We start from the raw sequence: 24077 nt of genomic DNA, 5'->3' as shown, positions 1-24077 counted from the left end.
GGGTTCACCTTGGGAGGCTGTTGCCTCGTTTCGGCTGCTGCTGCCTGCCCCATTAACCAGTGGTTTTTCTGGGGTTGGGGGTTCGCAGAAAGGTTTCAGAGGAGCGAAAGTGCCCTCTCGGTAGCCACCGCTACTCACGTCGATCACGATCCCTGTTTTGGCGAGAAAATCTCTGCCCAGGATGATCGGAACGGAAAGACCGGGGAGATGAACGAAGCGTTGCCGTCTTGCTCGATTCTCCCATCTCGCAACCAACCGGACGGTACCGCTTGAATGTGCGGTGCCGCACGCAAGTCGAAAGGTCGTGCTTCCCTCCCTCATTCGGACAGAGTTTTGCCGGAGGTGGGTCAACACTTCGTCACCGAAAAGCGATGCGCTTGCGCCCGTGTCGAGCAGCGCCTTGAACGTCCGACCAACGATCGTCAACGCTATGAATGGCGTTGGCGTGCCTGTCGGAAAGCCTATTCTGTAGGCGGACGGCAAAAGAGTATCTTGCTCCGTGCCGTTTAGAGCCACCGGGTTGGTTATCGGCGGCTTTGCTCGTTTCCCGACCGCTGGAAACCGGGGTTCTGCCGTTCTGGGCATTGTCGAACCAGGTGGTCGGCGCTGTTGCAGCGAAAGCAGCGTGGTTGCGCAACCCTTCTCGAGTCGCCTCGCACGTTCTGCTGCGCGCCGGGCCTTTCGTCCTGTGCATTTGGACGCATTGGCCGCGTTTGCTCCCGGGGCGTCGGTAACTCTTGTCTGTTCCGATCTCGCCTTTGCCATTGCGGCGCGGGTTCTGCTGTTCGCCTCTCGTAAGAGTATGGGTCGAGCGCACGATCTGAGATGTCGTACGTGTTTCGACCCGGTCCGTCGGCGTAGTGCGCGGCTTCGTGCCTCCTGTTTCGGGGCGCCGTCTCCCCATTCCATGCGCAGCGCGGCTCAAGTGCCGATGACGCAGGCGGCGGAGGTCGCTACGCTCGGGCGGCTAGAATGTCTCCCTGGATCCGCCGAGCTTCCGAGGCTCAGGTCGCGGAAGCGACTGCCTCGGAGGTACGCCGCAAAAGTCGGGTGCGCCTGTCGAATGACGCGCTCTACCCGCTCTGCATGTGGCGCGGAGGGTTCTGCTAGCTCGAAGAGCTCTTGCATCGCCCTTACGAACTCCAACAGTGACTAGTCTGGGTGCTGGGTCCGTTGCTCGAGCTCTCTCCTCATCCTGCGCTCGTAGTCAGCGGGGAGGAATTCCTGGCGAAAAGTCTTTCGGAACTGCTCGATAGTCAGCAGCTGGTTTCCGGTTAGACGGAACCATCGCGCTGCTTGGTCCACCAACGAGATTGGCAGGATCCGTTCCAGTATCTCGTTGTCCGACATTCCCATGGCCTGTTGATAACTTTTCAGGTCCTCGAGGAAGTCCGTGGCGCTCACTCGGTCTCCGTATCCTCGGTATGTCGGGATAGGGATTCTGACCGGTGGCCGCGTGGGCGGCGGGGGCCTCGTCGCTGCTTGCAACGCTCCCGTCAAGCTCTCGATAACTCGTGCTGCGTTATCTAGCAGTGGCTGGAACGAGTTTAGCGCATTTTCTCTTTGATGAGATACGCTTTCGGCTGGCGAGCTGTACACTGGCTGTGTGCCGCCGTGTGCCGCCGTGTGTCGTGTTGCGCATAAAGCCGCTGAGCTGGGCCATTGCTCACAGACGGCGGCAGTGTCTTCCGTTTGTGGGGAAGCTGCAGGCCAGTCCGTGGTCTGAAGGTCATCGCAGTACGAGGCTATATTTGCCTGTTGCGTCGCCGCGCTTTGTGCGAGCGCGGGGTTGACCTCGACAAACGCAGGTGCGCTTCGCTCAGCAGAGTGGGCTGGAGTGTCGCGGAGGGGGATGCCTCGGGCGCATTCCGGACATGTTGGGTCGCCTCCGCTTAGAAGCGAGCTCGGCTCAAAAGACACTGTATTGTGTCCGTGCGTGGCTGACCTGGCCACTAAGCCGTTGGGTGGCGTCGGGTTTCGGGCGTTCGCCTCTCCCTCCGTCCACGAAGTCCAAGGCCGGAAATTGACCTGGTTCGCTGTCATTGCGAACGTTCTGCTTTGTTTGCAGACACCGGACGGGCCGCACGTTGGGGCGCCAGATGTGGGATTCTAGTTTACCCCAAAGTCCTCAGTGAGGCAAATACCCACTCCGTAACTCGTCGGATGCAATAAAGTAGATTTCGACTTACCTTGCTGATCGCTGTGAGGCAACACCCACTCCGCAGTTCGCTACTATGGCGGCTACGGCCGGGTCCGTCCGTTGACTGCCGTTAGGCTCCGGTGGACGGGAGACCACACCAAACACAGGGATACCGTAGAAACGTGTTTATTGGGCTTACGCCACACGCTTTGCGCCCGTAGGCGGAACAAAAGAGAAATGAGGTTGGCGCTGCCTTAATTGACAGGATCACCAGGAGAAAGGTCTGCCCTGCCGTAACTGGCAGGATCACGGAAAAGGGGGAGCAGTAAAATAACGATGAATACTCCGTCTAGCGTAGCCCCCCCTAACCAAAAGCCCCGGCCACAGGTGGGTGGCCGGCTTATGTAGCCTGCGGGAAATAGACGCGCCCGGGGAGGCCGGTAGAAGGTCACTCGAAAACGGGACGCGTCCATAATCACTCCCAAGGGTGTGCCGATGGCGCGTTCACCCAAAAGGGCAAGGGAGAACCGGCCCCTTCGGGGAATTCGGCCTCGTGGTTCCTTGTATCCGGGAGGCCGACGCCATTGGTGACGACGACTCCCACGGCCTGCTTGAAGCTAGGCCTAGATAGGGATAGAGGGAACCCTATGGTTCCCACAAACTTCGTGGACGAATCTCTGAAAGGTTTGCGCGGCGTTTCTCAATCCGAAAGGCATGCGAACGAGGCCAAATGGTGTTGTGATGGCTGTCTTCGGAATATCTGCAGGCTCGATCGGGATGTGGTGAAACGCCTTCACCATGTCGATTTTGCTAAATATAGAGGTTCCTGCCAGGTGTTCGGCGAAGTCGTGTATGTGAGGCAGTGGGTAGCGATCGGGTTGTGTATGGGTGTTTAGCGCCCTGTAATCACCGCACGGCCTCCAGTCCCCTGGGTCTTTCTTAGGAACCATGTGGAGTGGTGATGCCCAAGAGCTGTTGGATGGTCGAATTATGCCTAGTTCTAGCATATGCTCGAACTCTCGTCGTGCTACTTGCAGGCGTTCGCCAGACAGACGACGAGGGCGAGCAAAAACGGGAGGGCCGGAGGTGACGATGTGGTGTGTCACTGCATGCGGTGGCGGCTCTGCCATGTTGGAGGACTTCGTGATTTCAGGAAATTCTTTAAGAATGTCTGAGAATCTTGAAGGAGGCAGGATGTTCCGGATGCAAAGGGGAGGTAGTGTTGTGGACACGCCGTTGACAGCCAGATGAGTCTTCCTGTCAATAAGGCGTCGATGGTGCATGCTGACGTCCAGATCGAAGTGTGAAAGAAATTCTGAGCCTAAGATGGAGTAGGTCACGTCAGCAATGATGAAAATCCATCGAAAGATCTTACGAAGCCCTAAGTCCAGGGTCAGAGATTGTCTGCCATATGTTGAAATGTTTGAGCCGTTTGCCGCGACGAGATGCGAACCGGGCAATGGACGTCGCCTCTCTGCATCTGTAGGTGGAATTACGCACATTTCAGCTCCTGTGTCGACGAGGAAACGGCGGCCCGTTATTCGGTCTGTGATGAAAAACAGACGGCTTGTTGTTGGGCCGATGTCACTTGCCGCCTCTACCCTGCCATTCGCACGGCTGTTGGCAGTTACGTGCGTCGCTACCGAATTTCTGGTGGTACCAGCAGAGGACGTCAGTCCGTCGTTGTGAAGGACTGCGACGTCGAGAGGATCTACTTCTCCGACGAAGTCTCGAGTCGTTTCTCTTTGTGCCGAGTGCTGTGACGGCGGTTGTCAGGGCGTCGATGCGGGCTTCAAGGGCTCGCATGGCGGAACAGTGATGAGCGTTATCCGTGACGCTTGACAGGGCGGGCGCAGCATACTCCGCGACGCGGTCAGCCATCTCGGCAAGGCGATCGAGTGGAAGATCGGTGGCTGGTGCAAGCGTCATGCGAATGCCTTGTGGCAAGCGCTGGAGAAACAACTCCCGTGGAATCGGAGTGTTCGTGTCCGAAGCTTGCTCACCTAACAGCTGGCGCATGCTATGAAGTAGCTGAGAGGGTCGACGGTCACCCAGCTCCTCTGTGTTCAGGAGCTGCTGTAGCCTTGAAGCCTCTGACTCCGTCTTCCTAGCGAGGATCGTCCGCTTGATGTATTCGTTGGCGTCGTCGGGAGGGGGAGACGCCAGCAGGGTTGGGCAGAAATACTCAAAAATGTATTTGGAAATACAAATACTGGGATACATTAAAATAGTAGCTAAAATACTGATACTGATATATATCTGTAAAGGTGTATCGCGATACGTATCGGAAATACATTTTAAATAGAGGCAAAAAGTATTTTGAAATACAAATACAGGAATACATTTTAGGGAGGGCAGAAATACAAATACAGAAATACTGATACTGCAATACATTTTTCAAATTTATTGGAGACCAAATTAGATGAAGCTTGGAGTTGGAAGTGGAATATTTTTTTATCCTGAAATTACTTTCCCGTAGGCTTGGCACTTCGCCTTGAAGGTACTGATTTCGGACGACGAGGAGTCTTCAGTGGGCTCAGAAAAACGTTCCATCAAGGACTGACCGTGGTCCCTTCCCAGACATCATGTCTGTCTGACAAGGAATGCGAAAAGACTTCAACATCTAAATAAATTCCATGCCATCTTAAATCCCATCAAGGCGTCACCACGACCCTGTCAAATAAGGACGCCCCTGTCAACATTTATCACAGGGCGTCACGGTGGAATGAACTGGTATTCTTTATCTGTAGGTCTGGCCTTGAACATGAAACTTTAACACGTTGTTGTATGAAAGGACAATACATACTTTCGTTGTAGGTTACCTCGTTGAAGATCGTGCAGGATTTTCGTCCTGGAACACATGTCTTATCTTCTGTTACGGTTGAGAAAACGATACGGTGGCATCCCTGTTGTGAAGGTCCTTCCTAATGACCCTCCGCCACCGACGCATGGATTACTATCATCGAGTTTCGCCTTCCATACTCCAAATAGAGACCTCGTGGAATGCGACCTGATATTGCCGGCAGAGGTGCGAGCTCTCCGAGAAACAGCGCGCTCGAGCCGAGTCGCAGGTGCACTAAGTCTGGGTCGGCACAGCGAGGCCACGTCTGACCTCCTTCCTGGATTTCAGATCACCAGAGCAGCGGGTCAACTTCACGTGGGCTGATGACGTACCCTTGAACCGCGCAATATTACGGGCGCAACCGCAGGCACATTCGAATATCTGTTGAGCTTCACTGCGCGAATTATCCTACTATTTCAAGTCAACCACCGGCAGGCTCGTGCTGCAACGGACTGTGACTCAGCTTTGCCGGATGGGTGTACTTTGTACGATAAGGCAAGAGAGACGGTTAGCAGCGGGCTTCCGATGCCCGCAAACAATGACTCAAGAAACATCCACCTAAGCATCTGCGGCACAAGATGCTCTGACTCCACTCCCGGCACGCCACGTGGTTCGAGTCCCCTGTGCACATCAGTTCTCAGAAGAGAGAAGAGGGTGCATAGAAAAATAGTTTGGAGAATCGGAAGGAACTTTGGTCAGCATGGTAACAATGCCCCAGCATCTCCTTGACCCTGCACTCTAAGAAAAAGTGAGCACCCCCCCTCGTCATCGTGCGTTTGGATGGCTGTAACTACCCCACAGGCTTACTTAACTACCCACTGGGCTCGAGCCATTGAGAGTTAGCACCCTGTTGGCAGGTGACAAGCATGGGGTAGTCACGTTTTATAAACTCTTGAATTGAACATTCAAGTGCATGCAGTCGTTCAATAGTAAAAGTCACTTCAAAAATCTCAAAAAGTACTTGAAACTTGTTTTCTTTGTGCGTTGGTTATCATTTATTGAAATTTAAACCGGTCGAAACAAGCGTGTGGCTCAGTTCGCCCAAACTGGCAGAAAACAGACAAGTACAGGCAACCTTGGTAGGCACCTGCTAAAACCCGAGGCAGATAAAAAGTATCGCGGTTGTCCTTTTTGGTTCCGTCGCGGGTTTTACCATGTACAGCAGTAAACAGCTGGCAGCTGGCGTCGTGCTCGAGGAATTTAACCAAATCTCTAGAAAAGCACAGGAAGCTACGCACAGGCGTGAGTTGACTTGAATGTTCGCCGGACGAGATACTCTCGTCGTCTTTTATTGTGCGGTTCAGTAAAGAGCGTGCTCTCAATAAAGGTGTGATCGGGCAGTTCTGCGTGCAGATCAGTTGCAACTGGCCTCCTTGGTTCCGCCGAACTTGCGCGCCTGTCGTACCCAATTTTTTTGCTTTCAAGTGCAGTAAAGTATAAAGCATTGAACACCACGACTGAGGCCGGACAGGACGAACGTACAGAGATATCTGGGATCATGTCCGTGTATTTCACTATTTCTCTGTCTCGAGGTACAGGATTCGCCTTCTCTGGTTCATTTGGCACATTTCATCGAGCATACTCGATAAAAAAAAATGCTTCAAACAAGGCCGGTTCAGACACTAGCGTTTGACAGCGTTGCGTCGAGAACCGAAAGCCACTCACCGGCACGTCTGCTGTGCTTCGTATCAAGCGTGGAATCCAATTCAAGGAATCATCTTGGCACGCGATATAAGCAGCAGGGATGTCCTGATTTCTTGCTGCCGCAACGCAGTCAGTCGCACGCAGTCAAACATTACTGTCTCAACCAGGATTTAGATAATTTAGCATACGTATTTCGCGTTCGTTGCAGGTGAAGGCACGGGCCCGAAAGCAGCAATTCTGCTCTGTCCTCTTGGCGCGAGCGCGAGCGCATAGAACGGATATTTAGCGAAAAGAAGAAAACTGAAATAACGCTTCGGGGAGGACCGGCGGACGGGCTTCGCTAAAATCACCTGCGCGTGCTCAGTGTACTCAACGTGTACCCAACCGCCGCTAAAGTCAGTCTAGATATGTAAAAAGAGAAAAGAAAATGCATCAGTGTGTTCAGAAAGTTGTGATTGCAGAAATTGGTTTCGATAATTAATACAATTAATTAAACAGGCTTCAGTATACTTAAAGTGTAGGCAAACGAGAAAACGAAACTGTTCAAAATTTGACGTGTAGCAACTATTCAAATTTATTTATAACCTGCAATTCACTTTTGCAATGGCCCTACATTAGAGATACGAGCGCTTTCCTAAGGGCAGTAGAGGAAAAGAATATATACGGCTAAATCTTGCACAGTCTTTTCGTATTTATGCAAAATATGACAGTGGTCACCATCCTAATCGGTCACATAAAATACAGCAGTATATAAGCTGGTACAGCTTATATACTGCTGTATATAAGCTGTACCAGCTTATATACAGCAGTATACAGCAGTATATAAGGTGTCGACTACACGTGTGTATAGGAATGTAGAGTGTCAATATGTGATGTTGTATCTTGTGATGTTTCTGAACGCGTTAGTGTATAAAATGCTGTGATGTCTGTATGTCGCGTATGAGTGAAGTCTGGCGTGGGATATGTACATACGGCATTGTCTGACGAGGCGCTGAAAGCAAGAATTGCTGGTTTCTTTTTTTCTTTAGTTTGAGCGCTGTCCGTTAGGTGGCGCGTGTCACCGCCCAATTCAAGGAGTCGCGCGTTTATGTGTCTACTTATTTGAGTGAAAAACATGGAGGCGTTCCATGGCTCCACGTCGCAGCCGTAGCAGCCACAAAGGGTTCGGTCTGGTTCGGTTCTCGGCCTCTCGTCCAAATGGGATCAGTCCCATAGCCAGTTGAATGGGTGTTCCGTGCGGTGAATAGCGCCAAGTGCGTGCACAGACGCGGTGAGGATTACCAGGGACTTGAAAGTGGATAACGAATGCTAACAGGTGAGCAGGAGCGTTGAACGATCGGAACCGACGCCGCTTAAATCGGTGATGCTTCGCCTCGCCGCTGTCAACCGAAAATGCCGGATCACTTGCGGCGAGCACAGCAAGCAGATGCTCTGTTCAATAAAGACATCATTCCATTTGTCGCTATTTTGTTTCCTTCTTTGAATGTTTTCTGGCCGCGAAGTAAATGCAGCCGGCCTCGCGAAAGCAATCGCGGACAAACCTCCTGGAATGCGCCCCCCCCCCCCCCCTTCCCTCACATCGTCGCCCATACTCATACTAGGTGCGGTGCCGGTGCTTCGAGGCGCGTTTCGGAGTGCTTTGTGCGCACGGAAGGCAGCGAACGGGCGTACGCACTTGAGAATCGTATTTTAGCAAAAAGCAGTCCAGCTCGCTAGGCCTTACTCGTATTGCTCCACTGTCGCTTGCCAGCCGCCATGTTGCTTTTGGGGGTGCTCATGTGAGCACCTGCTGATTGCGTGCCGTGTGACTGCCCATGGGGTTGTTAGTATAACGAAGGGGGGGTAGCGATATCTGTGACGGCTTCTGACTACCCCAAGTGTAGTACCCTAGGACAACCCTTTTGTTGAGAGTGTGGTGCCCTAAGAAGTAAAAAAAAAAAAAGCGTTCGGATTCTTTTTTCGGGGGGGGGGGGGGGGTGAGGGAGGGGGAGGGGGGGGAGGGGGGGAGGGGGCGGAGTATTTCTCAAGAAATGTAACGAAATACATTTCACCCTGATTGTATCGCGATACAGAGGAACATTCAAAATGTATTTCGATACAGAAATACAGATACTGGTGAAAAAAAAATGTATCGCGATACAGAAATACAGATACGAAATGTATTCCTGAAATAGTATCGCGATACATTTTTATCGCGATACTGCCCAACCCTGGACGCCAGTACGTCGTCCAGCTCATCAGCTACCTCTGGGGGAAGAGCGGAAACCACATGGTAGTAGCGGGCGGTCTGGCTTGTGATATGCCGCAGGTGGAATTGCGCTTCCACTTGGGAAAACCAGGCCCGAGGGTTTTTCGCCCAGAAGGCTGGAAGGCGGAGGTGGACGGTGGAGAAAGCTCCGTCGCCGTTGGAAGAGGTGCCAGCAGCACTCTGGTTCATGTTGGTCGGACGTTCGGAGTCACCAGTTTGTCGGCGGTGTTCTATAAACACCGGAGGAAAAATGCAGGCGTGCGAACCAGAGCTTTGGCTAGAGTCAACTTCTTTCTCTTTATTTTCCTGGCTCCCAAGCCTCGAGCGCTAGCAGAGGCTGGCGCTCGTGAGAACCAGCATTGCGAGTCTAGCGCATCTGTCTGTGTCACTATAAGCTCATCAAAAAGAGGTCTCACCGAGATTTGAACTCGATTGCTGGATTCAGAGTCCAGAGTGCTAACCGTTACACCATGAGACCCAACCCTTCCGACGCCCGGAATCGAACCCGGGCCTCCTGGGTGAAAGCCAGGTATCCTAGCCACTAGACCACTTTTTTTTTTTTTCTTTATTGGACACAATGTGCAGCATACAAATGCCATGTCAATATTCATACAAACCGCCCAAAAACTCATGGGCTAACTAAAAGTCCTTCATATGTTTACACAATTCAAACAAGTGTGCCCAGTCAGGCGCTGTGTCAGGAGTCCTGCAGTACACAGACTGGACCTGAGTTACCACATCAATAAAATGAAAACGTGCCTGTTTAACTTGCAGGTCTGCATGACGCAGTTCCATTCGGGTTTTCCATAGACTCAACAGACCCAGGACTATAAACATATCATAGGGGACCGTGTCCCCTTTATCGACTGGAAGGAAACGAATTGTTTCATGCGTTATAACCAAGTCCTTTTTCAACGTTCTCTGTAGTATGTCCCAAAAGAAGACCGCGTCCCAACAATAAATGAAAATGTGCTCTATTGTTTCTGGCGTCTTGCACAGGAGACAATCAATCGACCAAGGAACGAAAAGACCCTTTTCCTCCAACCATGGTTTGACAGGCAATGTACCGCTATGAAGTTTAAAGAAAAATGATTTGACAACGGGCGGGACAGCCATCTTTTTGACGCGACACAACACATCTTGTCCCGGACAATGGCTAAAAACTGAGCGGTACAGGGGCGTGGGAAAAAGAATTTCAACTAAATCCCTTGACAACTTCTTTTTCTTGACGCTATTAAGGTATTCCATAGAAAATCGCGATTGTAAAAATAAAGCAGCATCCTTCACTTCTTTCAAAAATCCAACCAGACTCAGAGGTTTACCACAATCACTGGTAACTAACATGGCGGGCAGGGAATTAGCTAGTTTCATCTGGATAACAGTGCGCAGAAACGGGTGGTTCTGATCACGCAGAAAACAGAAACGTGAAACTAGTTGTCTAACGTACAAGTGCGTGAGTCCCAGTCCCCCGGTCTTGACGCGGCGAAAGAGGTTGTCTCTTCGCATCCTCTCCCAGCTGGATTTCCATATAAAAGTGGCAAAAACTCTATGAAACTTTTGGATGCTTATGCGTTTACACGCCAGAACCTGTAAAACGTACCATAGCTTCGCTATGAGGAAGATGTTGCATACCGTGGCACGGGTGAAAATAGATATATCCCGAGTAACCCACGTGGCGGTCTTTGATTTTAAATCCTCCAAAACTTCGGTCCAATAGGGTGTGCTGTCCTTGTAGTGTTGTAACGGCACCCCGAGATAGGTGGTTGGAGTGCTTGTCCAGTCAATTCTTGCAAAAGACAATGGCTTTGAGGTCCAATTGCCGTGCCAGAACCCGCAACACTTCCCCCAGTTGACCGCGGCTCCTGTGGCATCACAATACTCATTTGTGATCTTCACAGTTTCCTCTATGCTTTCTTTATCACTGCAAAAAACGGCAACATCGTCCGCATATGCTGATACTTTAACTTCCACCGTGTTTAAGGTGAAGCCTCGAATACTTTTGCAGGCTGCAATTTTCAGGCAAAAAGGTTCTAAGTATAATGAGAAAAGTAGAGGCGACAAAGGACAGCCCTGTCGCACCGATGTCTTGACTTCTATGCGTCTTGATAAAGAATTGTTTATTACCAGTCTTGTACCACAGTTATCATAAGCCATGGTCACGCCTTCCAAGATTAGGTCCCCAACATTTACGTGTGATAAAATCCGCTTCAGCACGTCGTGCCGAACCCTATCGAAAGCTTTTTCGAAATCCAACTGAATCATGGCCACGCGGCTACCCCCCACTGTTTCTAAAATACTCCTTGCTACGTGTATGTTTGTTTGTATAGACCTCCCTTGTATGCCACAAGTTTGGTGATCTCCAATAAGGTCAACGATGACTTTCTGAAGGCGGCGCGTGAGGACTTTTGTAAATATTTTATAGTCTGTGTTGCACAACGAAATAGGCCTATAGCCTGTTACACTGCGTTTTTTGACTTCGTCGTCCGACTTCGGTATAAAAATTGTATGGGCCTCAGAAAATGAACGTGGCAATTTATGTTTTTTGTAGGCTTCTTGAAATACCGAAAGCAGTAAGGGGCTGACAGATTTTTTGAAACATTGATAAAATTCCGCACACAGGCCATCGGGCCCCGGCGTTTTCTGTCGCGCTAACGAATCAATAACTAGCTCGATCTCTCCTATGGTTATGTCTCCTTCTAGCCATGTTTTCGCGTCCTCGCTTAGTTGGGGCATGAGAGCAAGGAAGTCATCTAGATTTTGAAAACCTTTAGGAGGCGACCGTTCGCCAAAGAGCTTATTATAATAGTCGACAAAGCCTTGCTGAATGACCTCTTTATCCCTGCTTATTGCCCCATTAACCTCAATTTCACGGATTTCCTTTGACAACGCATATTTCTTTTCATCGGACAAAGCTCGCTTGGTGGGCTGCTCCCCCAATAGGTACTTCTCAGACCGTGAACGTATTACTGCCCCTTTGTACTTTTCTTGGTATATGTTGTCTAGCTCTGCCTTAATGTTTCGTATATCTTCCATGCTTGTTCCTGGTTTTTGGCTCTCTAAGCGGTGAAGTGCTTCCAGGTTCCGTTTTAGTTGTTTTTCGCGCTCCTTGCGTTGAAAAAGAATGTTGCTCAATCTTTCGATCGCTACCAATTTCACTTCCTCTTTTAATACTTCCCACATTTCGCCTAAGTCGCCGTCCCTTTTGCTAACGTCACGCAGTAGTCCGTCTACAGTATCAATGAACTTTTCGTCCTTAAGTAGTGTTCTGTTGATCTTCCAGAGGCCCCAATTGAACTTTGAGGCTGCGCTTTCTTTTTTCTCTATTTTAAAGCTTACGAGGCAATAGTCCGAGAAAAAAAACTGGTTGGACGCTATACTCACGCACTTGTAATAGGTCACACGATAAATAAATACGGTCAAGACGAGCGTGGGAAGAAGCTTGAAAATGGGTGTAGCGCAGACTATGCGTTGGTGCGCACGATCCGCCTACGTCATCCAGGCCACAAGAGATTACCATGTCTCTCAAAACGCTCACGCTGTTATTACTTATCGCTGTCTGCGAGGACTTATCGCTCTCATCGCAAACACAGTTAAAATCACCCATCAGAACAACTGTTCTGTCACAGTATACGTAACTGTGTAGAGACTGAAAAAACTGTTCTCTGTCTCCCGCATTATTCGGTGCGTATACACATATAACCCGCCACTGAACACTTGCCAAATTAAAATCGCATAAAATAAAACGTCCGCGATCATCTGTAGTAACATGTAAGTTCGAAAGATTGATGGATTTTTTCAGAAAAAGGAAACATCCCGCCGAAAAACCAACCGCCTGACTCACGCACACTTCATATTTGAAAAGAAAAGGCTTTAGCGCAATCGCAATGTCATTATCACTTTCCATTTTAGTTTCTTGCACTGCAAGAAAATCCGGATTCGCGTCAGATAACAAGCGTTGCAACTGGTACTGCTTCTTCCTCGAATTTAAACCACGTATATTGAGGGTGGCAAATATGAGGGCTATATTAAAATTGGCGGAGATTAAAGCAAAAACCGTGCAACTACACTGTCATTCTGACATAGAAAAAAACCCACTCACGACCCTAGTGTTCTTTTTTCTGGTCACCTCACCGCGGTTCTTCCCGAGGCTTGACCTCCACCGAGGTTCGAGGCCTTCCTCCTTGGTATTTGCCCCTCTTGGACATGACCGTTCTCCACCTTTCGAGCACCGTGTTCTGGAGCTCCGCTGGGTGCTCGTCGTCCGGTGTAGCTGATGGCGGGAGAGGCCGCTTGGCAGAGCCGTCCACGGCCTCCATTTGGACGCCGTCGTCCTCGTGGTCCGCCTTTTGGGCGGGGGCTACTGACGCCCGGTGTGCCTGGTGTTCGTCTTCTTTGCCGTCGGGTTCTTGGGGCGGCAGAGGGTGAGTAGGCCCGCTGCCTGCCGTTTCTCGCGTTGGAGTGACGTTCGCTTGGGTTTTCACCTCAGCTGGGGGTACCTGGGGTTGGGCTGAAGAAATACTTGCGGATGTTCCACCCTGACCCCGAGGTTCCGGGTTGATGGTGGTCCCTCCGGCTTCTGCCGTCGCCGCTTCCGCCTCGACCTGGTCCATGATGTGTTCCGCCAGGTCTTCTTCCGCCCCCGCGTGAGCCACGACGGCGTATGTCCTGACACACTCGCTTCTAGTGTGCCCGAAGCGTCGACAGCCTTCACAGCGGGGCACACGACACTCCTTCCGGATGTGGCCGGTCTTGCGGCACCGAAGGCAGAGCGGTGCCCGTCCTGGCGCCAGGACCAGCGCAGTGCAGCCAACGAGCCGGAGCTGATGCGGCAGGTGCTCAATGGTGACGCCCACTTTTAGGGTTAGTCTCACCGTCCTCGTGGTCGACTGGACTCCCTCGAATCCGCCGACGCGCCAGGTCTCTCGGGAAACTTCCTCGACTTTGCCGAAAGGTTCCAGGGCTCGCTTTACGCAGTCGTCGGGCAGGTAGAACGGAATCCAATGCAACTTGAGGCGCACCTCCGCCCGGTCCGGGTCGAGGATGATGCACTGTCTGCCTTTAACTTCGAAGGCCTTGACGTCAGCCAACTTCTTTTTGGCAGCGGGTGTCTTCAGGGTCGCCAGCCATACGTGGTTCATCTGAAATGAACCAAACGCAGCTATGTCCTTGAGCACTCCTGCGTTCTCCAGCCCGGCCTTGAAATCTTCGATCCGGTACGGTCTTGCTCCGATATCGGCGTGCAAAAAGACAGAATTTAGCAGATGCTCGCCCGCCGGGATCGGGGGCATGATAATCCTGTAGTCCTCGCTGCTGCGTTCATCCTTGAAACCACGGCTATCAGCGGCCGTTGATACCGCTCCGACGGAGCTCATTGCGATACGTCTGCTCGCCTCGAAAGCCAAACGACGAATCCTAGCCACTAGACCACGCCGGAACGGGAACACCTGAAAGACATTTGCTTTATATCCGAGTCGGCACGAACCCGGGGAGTGGGCACGGCGAAAATGCTACGACAATGACACCTAACATACCACTCCTGTTTGCTTTGCAGTTTCTTCTCGAGGCGAGTGACAGTGGCCTTCAATCCTTCTACCCGAAAGCGACCAACGCAACGTCCGTGATGACAAAGACAGCACCGCTGATTACCCTGGCCACCCCCCTCGATGGCGATGAATTCACCGTTGGAGCGATACCAGGATTTCTGCCGCCAGTGTCGCCTGACACGCAAGCCCCACCAGCATCGACATCAAGCACACTGCCTTCAAAAGCTTTCTCGCAGGCGTTTTCGACCAGTGGGCACGGCGAAAATGCTACGACAATGACACCTAACATACCGCTCCTGTTTGCTCTGCAGGTTAGTAGGCAAAAACTGTCGCACTCCGTTAAGGGCAATTACGTTTGTCTTGTTTTGCCGTGCCCACTGATGTGTCTGAAGCGGTCTCTTGAATTGTTGTTACTTCTTAGTGGAGACATAGAGCGTAACCCTGGTCCCATGTCTAAACCTGAAACCGATCGAGTCACTAGCGAAAATAGGGTCGCTTGTCAGCGAAATGCATTCCGGCCAAGCAAGCGTGTTGCTTCAGCTGAAAGAAATCAGGGACGAGCAAAAACGAACAAATGACTCGATAACCACTCTCACCGCGCGTGTTGAAATGATTGAAAGTGATCTCGCAAGTTGCAAATCGAAAATGAACTCGACAGACGAACTTGAGGCGAAATTCGAGTGTGTACTTTCGGAATTGGCCATTCTCAAGCGTCGTTCCGATGACGCAGAGTGTCGTTCCCGTCGATCCAACTTGCTTTTCTTTGGCATTAATGACTCGGCTAAAGAAACGTGGGCTCAATCGGAAAAGCTGGTTTTGGATGTGTGCTCAGATAAGCTTGACGTACGAATTGACCCTGCTACAATCGAACGGACTCACCGCATCGGGAAGTTCGACACCAGCAAGAAAAGGCCTATTGTTGTAAAGTTTTCCTTCTTTGAACATAAGGATGCAGTGCTGGGGTCGTGCTACAAGCTAAAAAATACGGGTATTTCTATCAGCGAGGATTTTTCACAAAATGTTCAACTTGCCAGAAAACGGCTGCATGAATTTGCTCATACCCAGGGGGTTGTTATAAACTTCGTGTCGACAAATTGTATATCGGCAGTAAGCAATTGTTGTTCGCCCATAACACAAACGAAGTTTATGAAGCCGCCTCCTAACTAACTAGAGATAGCGCGTTTGAATCTGTCCCCTCTGAGCTAAAAAAAGACGCCGGTAAGCACACGCGTAGTCTCCTTTCTTTGCCAAATGAGATTTCAGTTCTTTTTACTAACATAAGAAGCGTAGTCCGTAACCGCGATGACCTGTCAATACTTATTGATGCATCATCAAGCGATATTGTTGTTTTGACTGAAACGTGGCTGTTAAGTGCTGTCCGTGATAATGAAATTTTTGACTTTGTTAAATGCTACAATTTTTATCGGTGTGACAGAACAGATAGGCGTGGGAGAGGTGTTTTAATTGCAGTGAATAAAGCCATTGAATGTTATCACGTGAATATTGTTTCCCCGTTGGAACTTGTTTGCGTACGCCTACAGTGCGGTTATAGAAATATTATTTTGTGCGTTTGTTACCGTCCTTCCAACGCTCCTGCAAATTTTTGCTCGGATTTGCATGATGCTTTAATTATGATTTGCTCAACGTTCCCCTCGCACCCATGTTTTTACTAGGTGATTTTAATCTTCCCTTGATCAACTGGTGTGGACCGTTTCCCGCTGCATCTAGTAGCTCTCCTAATTAGTCGGATTTTATTAGTCTCTGTTCTGATTTTTCTTTTTCTCAATGTGTCACTGAGCCTACTCGGATTACTGATGCGACGGCCAATGTGTTAAACCTTATTCTTACAACTGACCCTAATCTCGCTTCTTCTATAACTTATTTACCGGGCATTAGCGATCATGCTATTTTGAATTTCAGAATGCAAGCTTCCTAGCATGTTGCTAACAAATCTACCAAACACTTTCTCGATTATAGCAAAGTAAATTTCGGTGCAATAAATAACGAGTTGGCTTGCTTTCTTAAAGAATTTCTGCCTGCGTTGTCAGAACGCACAATTGAGACTAATTGGAACATGTTTAAAAACAAAGTAAATTCTCTAATTAATTTATTCATTCCGTGTAGGAATATCGTATCTAACCATATGTGTCCCTCGTTTAATGTAACTCTTGAACGCCTTGCTAATAAGAAAAGAACGCCTTTTCCGTGCTGCAAAGTTGTCTGGCTTCGCTGACCGCTGGGAGCTTTATAAATCTGTTGGCATTGCTTATAAGGCAGCCATCAAGCAAGCAAAACTGACTTTTTTTTAATGTTACCCTTCCTTCAATGTTAGCAAATAGCCCTAAACAATTTTGGAGTGTTATGAACGGACCTAAAGGAATGGCTGTACCGCTCACTGATGTTGAGGGTATTGACATTCCCAAAGCTCAATGTGCATCCATTCTGAACGACGTCTTTGTCAAGGCGTTTACTGATAATGATGGTTTAGTTTATCTTATTTTTCCAGATTATGCTTTCTTTCCCATGGATCCGCTTCCTTTTGATTACGACGGGATTTTAAAGTTGATTGATAATTTGAAATTTTCTTCCTCGTGTTGTGTTGACAGCATTACCTCTAAATTTCTTAAGAACACTAAACACTACATGTCAATTTTTTCTTACAAAAATTTTTGAGCAGTCACTCAACCTTGGGGTCTTACCGGATGATTGGAAAAAAGGAAAGGTGGTTCCACTTTACAAGACAGGTAACAAACATACTCCTCTTAATTACAGACCCATTTCGTTAACCAGGACCCCCTGCAAACGTTTAGAGCACATTATTTATTCTCACTTAGTTAATTTCTTAGATTCAAATTCTTTCTTTTCACCCTCACAACATGGTTTTCGCAAATCTCTCTTGTGAGACTCAGCTTTTGTCTTTCACTAATGACCTACTTTCCATTCTTGACCGTGGGTCCCAGGTTGACTGCGTGTTTTTTGATTTCGCCAAAGCTTTTGACAAAGTTTCTCATAAATTGTTACTTTTTAAACTTAGCAAACTTAACATTGATCCCTATGTTTTGTCGTGGATTACATTTTTTCCTAACTAATCGATCTCAATATGTTTGTGCGAATGAAACTAATTTTTCCATTAGTCCTTTTACTTCTGGTGTCCCACAAGGTTCCGCTTTAGGACCTCTTTTGTTCCTTATTTTTATAAATGACTTACCACTGTGTGTATTATCCTCAATAAGTTTATTTGCCGATGACTGTGTAATTTATCGTGAAATAACTAACGATTCTGACGCAGCACTACTTCACTGTGTCCTGTGTGCTGTATCCGAATGGTGTAACTTATGGAAAATGACTCTTAACACTAACAAATGCAAATCCATGAGGGTTTCTCGTCGGAACACATTCCCATCACCATACTCAATTTCTAACAACCTACTGGAATCTGTGACGTCTTACAAATATTTTGGTGTTCACATTACTTCTAACGTTTCATGGAAATTACATACTGATCATATTATCGCTAACGCTAACTCTATGCTTGGATATCTGAAAAGAAACTTCTCTTCAGCCCCAATATTATTAAAATTGCTTCTGTACAAAACTCTAGTTCGTTCAAAATTAGAGTACGCCTCATCAATCTGGGACCCCGGTCAAACAACGCTTGTGACTAACGTTGAATCTGTTCAAAATCGTGGAGTACGTTTTATCTATTCTAACTATCATCGCACCGCTAGTGTATCATCTATGAAAACCTCATTGTCCCTGCCTCTTCTTTCTTTACGGCGAAAAATATCTCGTCTATGCCTTTTCTACAAAAATTTTCACTTCAACGCTTCACTAAAAGATAAGTTATTCCTTAACCCCGCATATATCTCTTCACGCATTGATCACCGTTTCAAGGTCGGCATTCCTCACTGTGAGACATCAGCATACAACGACTCGACCATACCAAGAACGTCTTCTGAGTAGAACCAACTTATGCAATCTTTAGCAGCTATCCTATCACTTGATTTATTTAAAGAAGCGATTAATCACTTTTGTTAATATTTTGTCGATTTCATTGTGTTTTAATCACTGCCTTTTACGTTTGTACTTTCTTTCGAGTGAATTCTTATATGCCCCACCCCCTCTTTAATGCCCTATGGGCCCTGAGGGTATTGAAATAAATAAATAAATAAATAAATCGCTCAAATGAGCTCATAAAAAAGAGGTCTCACCGAGATTTGAACTCGGATTGCTGGATTCAGAGTCCAGAGTGCTAACCGTTACACCATGAGACCCAGCCCTTCCGACGCCGGGAATCGAACCCGGGCCTCCTGGGTGAAAGCCAGGTATCCTAGCCACTAGACCACGCCGGAGCGGGAACACCTGAAAGACGGTTGCTTTTTATCCGCATCGGCACCAAACAGCTCAATTGAGCTCATCCAAAAGAGGTCTTACCGAGATTTGAACTCGGATTGCTGGATTCAGAGTCCAGAGTGCTAACCGTTACACCATGAGACCCAGCCCTTCCGACGCCGGGAATCGAACCCGGGCCTCCTGGGTGAGAGCCAGGTATCCTAGCCACTAGACCACGCTGTTTTTTTTTGTGGTTTTTTTGTGTTTTTTCTTTATTGCCGGCTTGGAATATAAACGTAGTTAAACAATCGCACAAAAATTGGCAGGTTAGAAGCATCCGGCCCGACCTAGCTGGCGCACATGGTTTAAAAGACTCTCAGGGCGACAAGACTGTCTAACACTGGCATCCAGTCAGGCTGCTCACTCTGTGCTTTGTACAATTCTCTTAAGTGAACAATATGCTCGATAAAGTAATCCCGCCCGGGGCGAGCATCGACGTCAGCATGTCGCACAGCCATCCTCGATTTCCACATGCTGTGCAGGGCCAAGGCCATCAACACCCAACCTTCCCGTAGAAAATGAAGGGAACGCCCCCTTCATTTTCTACGGGAAGAAAACGGATGCCATAGGGTGACACTAGGAGCCTCTTTTTTAAAGTACGCTGCATAATGTCCCAGTGGAATACCGCATCCCAGCAATCCAAGAAAATATGGTCGATAGTCTCGGGTTTCCGGCACAAGAGGCAGTTAATCGACCAAGGAACAAAAATGCCTTTTTCTTCAAGCCAGGGCTTGACGGGAAGCGTGCCGGTGTGCAGCTGAAAAAAGAAAGACTTCACGGCTGGCCTTACTGGCATCCGTTAAACCCTTTTGAGGACATCCTGGCCCGGGCCCTCACAGAAAAGAGACCGATACAAATGCACGAGGAAGACCACCTCAACTAAGTCTTTGTACAGGCGCTTTCGTGTAACTTCGCTTAAGTACTCCAACGAAAATCGAACCTTGAGAAAATAGAAAGCCAAAATCCCTTCGCGCAGAAAACCTCGCACCCGCGTACAACTGACATCACTCGAGGACACAACAAACTCAGACAATGAATTACCGAGCCTAAGATGTAATACAGTCCGCAGAAAAGGATCTCCCTGATCCCGCAGGAACATAAATCGTGACACCACTTGCCGCAGAAACAGATGAGCCCAGAGCTGGATGAGCCAGACCTAGCCCGCCACTTTTCACAGAGCGGAACAAATTTGTACGACCGGTGCGCTCCCACACCGACCCCCACAAAAAAATCGCGAACACTCGGTGGAACTTTTGAACGCTGACTCTAGACATACACAAAGCCTGGAGCACGATAAACAAATTACAAACTGTGGAGCGGGCGAACGTTGAAAGATGTACACCCCCCCCCCCCCCCCCCCTTTGCCGTTTTTTCCCGAGCCCCCTCGACTTCTTCCCTCCAGTAGTCAGTAGAATCGCGGAATCACGGTAGTGCTCAAGCGACACTCCGAGGTACTTGCCCGGCAAACAAGACCAAGTAATTATTTCAAAAACAGCTTGTGTACTTTCCCAGCTACCATGCCAGAAGCCCACGCATTTATCCCAATTAATAACACTGCCCCAAAAATTTACAAAAATTAAGTGCTTCTTTGACTACCTAGCAAACACTTTCTTTGTCGTCGCAGAAGACGGCAATGTCGTCTGCATACGAAAGTACCTTGACTTCGCTCGACAACAACCTAAAACCGCATATTCTTTCATTAAAAAGGAGTTTTAAACAAAAAGGCTCTAAATAGAGAGCAAACAACAATGGAGATAATGGGCACCCTTGCCGTACCGAGGAGAGAGCTTGAAAACTTTGAGTAACTTTCTCATTAACAATCATACTCGCAAAACACTCCGCGTAGGACATTTTAACCCATTCCAACAATAAAGACCCAACGTTCACGTGCTCTAAAATACAAGAAAGGACGTCGCGTACTACTCTATCGAACGCCTTATCCAAATCAAGCTACGCGACCTTCGAAAGCATCACAGCATTCCAAGATACTTCTTGCTACGTGTATGTTAGTTGCAATCGTTCGCCCCTTGATGCCACATGTTTGGTGGGGCCCGACGATAGATTGTATTGCACCTTGCAGCCTTCGCGCTAAGACCTTCATGACGATTTTATAGTCTACGTTTGTTAGGCTAATGGAACGGTAGGACTTAACAGACAAGAGTTTCGCGGGATCATCACTTTTGGGGATTAATACTATATGCGTTTTCCGGAAGGATGGAGGCACTGCTTTTCTATCGTACGCCTCAGCTATCGTGCAGTGCAGGACCTCCGCCACATCAGCTTTGAAAGCCTTGTAGAAGGCGGCACCTAAGCCGTCGGGACGGGGCGATTTCCCTGGATTCAGCTCGTCGATAGCCTTCTCTATTTCTCTCACGCTAATCGGTGCCTCAAGGCCGGCTTTAATTTCAACATCTAATTTTGGCATGAGTGGCAAAAGGACGCTGGCAAATCCTTCTTCCACGTGTCTGCGGCGACCCAAAAGATTTTGATATTCCACGAAGGCTAGTTCGATGGTCTTTTTATCGCGAGTCACCACGGCCCCACGCTCTATTTCTTTTATTTCATTTTGCGTCGCATATCTTTTTTCATTCCCAAGTGAACGCTTCGTCGGCGTTACACCCAACCACAGACGTTCGGCGCGGGCTCTTATCATGGCTCCTCTATATTTTTCGATATCGACAAGCTCCAGTTTACTTTTAACTTCTTTTATTTCCTTCGTAAACTTTCCGGGTTGTGCACATTCAACGCTTAACAGAAAATCTAGCTGACACTGTAGCTCTTTTTCTTTTTTCTTTTCCTGGCGGCGTAAGATACACGATCTTTCAACCGCGCTCTTTTTGACTTCATCTTTAAAGTGCTCCCAGAGTTCAACAGAGTTTCCCGACTCAGCCTCCAGCAATTTCCCAATGCTTTGTTTTACCCCGTCCATTAAAATCTCATCTCTTACTAGCTTATCATTAAATTTCCATAATTCCCAGTTGAACTGCGATTTTGTTTCCTTCAATCCGATTGAAAATATTACCAGGCTATGATCGCTGAAAGAAACGTGTTTCACTTCGTAATTCTCGTACAGGGGAACCAGGGCTGCGGAGATATACGCTCTGTCTAACCTCGCATGACTCTCGCGTTGGAAGTGTGTAAACTGGGGAAAATCTGTCTTCAACAAAACAAACCCGTCGTCCTCTAAATTGCACTCCTGCACTAACGAGTTCAAAAATAAAGCACTCTGGTCCCGAAGCGGCAGCTGTCGCGCCCTGTCTTCTATTGCGCAGACGCAGTTAAAATCACCAAAAAAAATAACGAAATCTTTCACAGTTTAGGTAAGATTCAACGCGTCAAAAAACATTCTCCTACCACTCTCCCGGTTTGGCGCATAAACGCAGATAGGTCGCCACTGCAACCCCGAAAAAGAAAAATCACAAACAATCAAGCGACCTGATTCACAAACAATCACTGTTTCTTCCACAATTCCCAAAGAATTGCGCAAAAAAAGAGCACAACCCCCTGATGTACCAACGGAGTGGCACACACATACATTGTATCCCGATCTGAAAGTTGCACCATGCGGTCCGTTTGCTCTTCGCCTTCCACCTTTGTCTCTTGGACAGCGACTACGTCAAGGTCGTTTTCCAGGAAAAGGCGGCTCAGCTGGTACTGCCGCCGTCTTGCTCCCAGGCCTCGCACGTTCAGCGTGGCGAGGCGAAGCGCTGTCTCAAGGCTTACTGCCATCAAAAACTAGATCAAACGGGCCGCATAATGCTCAGCTCAAGTCGCTGAAAAACGACGACAGACTCACAGTCCCGGTGTGCCGCCCGGTGGGTCCGACGAGAGGGTTCGCCGAAAGTTCGGGCCACAAAGCGGCGGCACGAGGATATCGTCCCCTCTGAGTCCTGTCGGTTTCCAGTTCGAGAAGAGGTGCCTAACAAAAAAAGAATCATCGCTCCTACGGGGGCGGTGTCGCCGGTGGTCGCCTCTCCGGAGGGATGTTGGGCTTAGGCTTGAGGCTGGCCCAACGCACAGGAGCCGCTTTTCGGGGCGGTTCCTCGGGAAGGGCCGCACTTACGATTAGACCTTCGTCGACGTCTTCGCGAGCCCGCTTGGGGACTGCGCCGCTGGAGCCTGCCTCCTCGACGCTCATGGCTTCCGACTCCTCGCTGGGCGTCGCCGCCACAGCCGAAACTGCGGTCTCTGTGACACCTTTCGAAGCAGGGGTATCGCCCACAGGCTGCGCCTCAGGCCGAAGGCGTCGCTCACCGCCGCTCCCGCTGTCGGCTCTGCCCCCGGTAGAAAGCTCGGTGGGCGTCGCCTCTGTGGGAGGCTCGCCACCTTCGCCGCCGGCTGCTTCTTGGGACTCGACCACATCCATGAGTAACTCGGACGTGTCCTCATTCCCCACGGGCCCCGTGACGCTTGCGTACGTCCTTACGCACTGGCTGTCTTCGTGGCCGAAGCGCCGACAAAGAGCATAACGCGGCACACGACACTCTGGGCGAATTTGGCCTTTCCCTCGGCACCGGAGGCACAGCGGCGCCCTGCCCGGTACAACCACGAGCGCCAGGTCCCCAGCGACGCGCAGCTGATGAGGGAGGGAGTCCACGGTGAGTACAGCCTTGAGCCTGATGGACACAGAGCGCGTCGTGGACCAGATGCCGGCGCACCCCTGGGCCCGCCACACGTCTCTGGCGACTTCCGTTACCTTTCCGTAGGGCGCCAAGGCTACTCGCACTTCGTCGTCCGGGACGTGGTGCAGCAGCCAGTGGAGCTTCAGACGCGTGTCCTGGTTGCTTGGGTCGACAACGACGCACCGACCCTCCTTGACTGTGAAGTCCCCGGCGGCGAGCAGTTTTTTCTTGCCCTCGACACTCTTGAAAGTGACGGCCCAAACGTGGTTGTACTGGTACGCCCCCAAGGCGACCACCTCGGGGAGCAGCGCCAGGCCAACCAGGCCGTCACGAAAATGTTCCAGGCGGTATGGCCTCATGGTCACATCGGCGTGCAAAAAAGCAGTATTCAAAATTGTTGTACCTGTTGGAAGCGTTGGCAGGATAACTTGGTAGTCCTGTTCGGCAGAAGCCATGTTCCTGTTACCGTGGCCAGCGGCCGCTGAACCCGCTCCGACGGAGCTCATGCTCACACGTCCTTTCGCTTCGGCGGCCGGAAGTGGAATCCTAGACCACGCCGGAACGGGAACGCCTGAAAGACATTTGTTTTATATCCGCAGCGCCACTAAATAGCTCAAATGAGCTCATAAAAAAGTGTCTTTCAAGA

At 49.5% G+C, this 24077-nt stretch overlaps 1 protein-coding gene and 4 non-coding genes across 5 annotated transcripts; all 5 read right to left on the bottom strand.

Moving 5' to 3' along the window:
- Positions 1-13001: 13001 nt before the first annotated feature.
- LOC121048293 lies at positions 13002-23937 on the bottom strand. The gene is made up of 2 exons (XM_040504455.1): positions 22873-23937; positions 13002-13370 (listed from the first exon to the last, which is right to left on the bottom strand). The coding sequence occupies exons 1-2, from the start codon at positions 23935-23937 to the stop codon at positions 13002-13004; spliced, it is 1434 nt and encodes a 477-aa protein (XP_040360389.1).
- On the bottom strand, positions 18620-18691 carry Trnaq-cug. Its single transcript has one exon. It is a non-coding gene; the product is annotated as a tRNA-Gln (tRNA).
- Trnae-uuc lies at positions 18698-18769 on the bottom strand. The gene has a single exon. It is a non-coding gene; the product is annotated as a tRNA-Glu (tRNA).
- Positions 18843-18914, bottom strand: Trnaq-cug. The gene has a single exon. It is a non-coding gene; the product is annotated as a tRNA-Gln (tRNA).
- Trnae-cuc lies at positions 18921-18992 on the bottom strand. Its single transcript has one exon. It is a non-coding gene; the product is annotated as a tRNA-Glu (tRNA).
- Positions 23938-24077: the final 140 nt, after the last annotated feature.

This window comes from Ixodes scapularis, unplaced genomic scaffold, assembly GCF_016920785.2.
Source record: "Ixodes scapularis isolate PalLabHiFi unplaced genomic scaffold, ASM1692078v2 PGA_scaffold1__304_contigs__length_218370807, whole genome shotgun sequence".
Lineage (NCBI taxonomy): Eukaryota > Metazoa > Arthropoda > Arachnida > Ixodida > Ixodidae > Ixodes > Ixodes scapularis.
The sequence above is the reverse complement of the archived record's forward strand: the minus strand, read 5'-3'. Positions and strand labels throughout refer to the sequence as shown.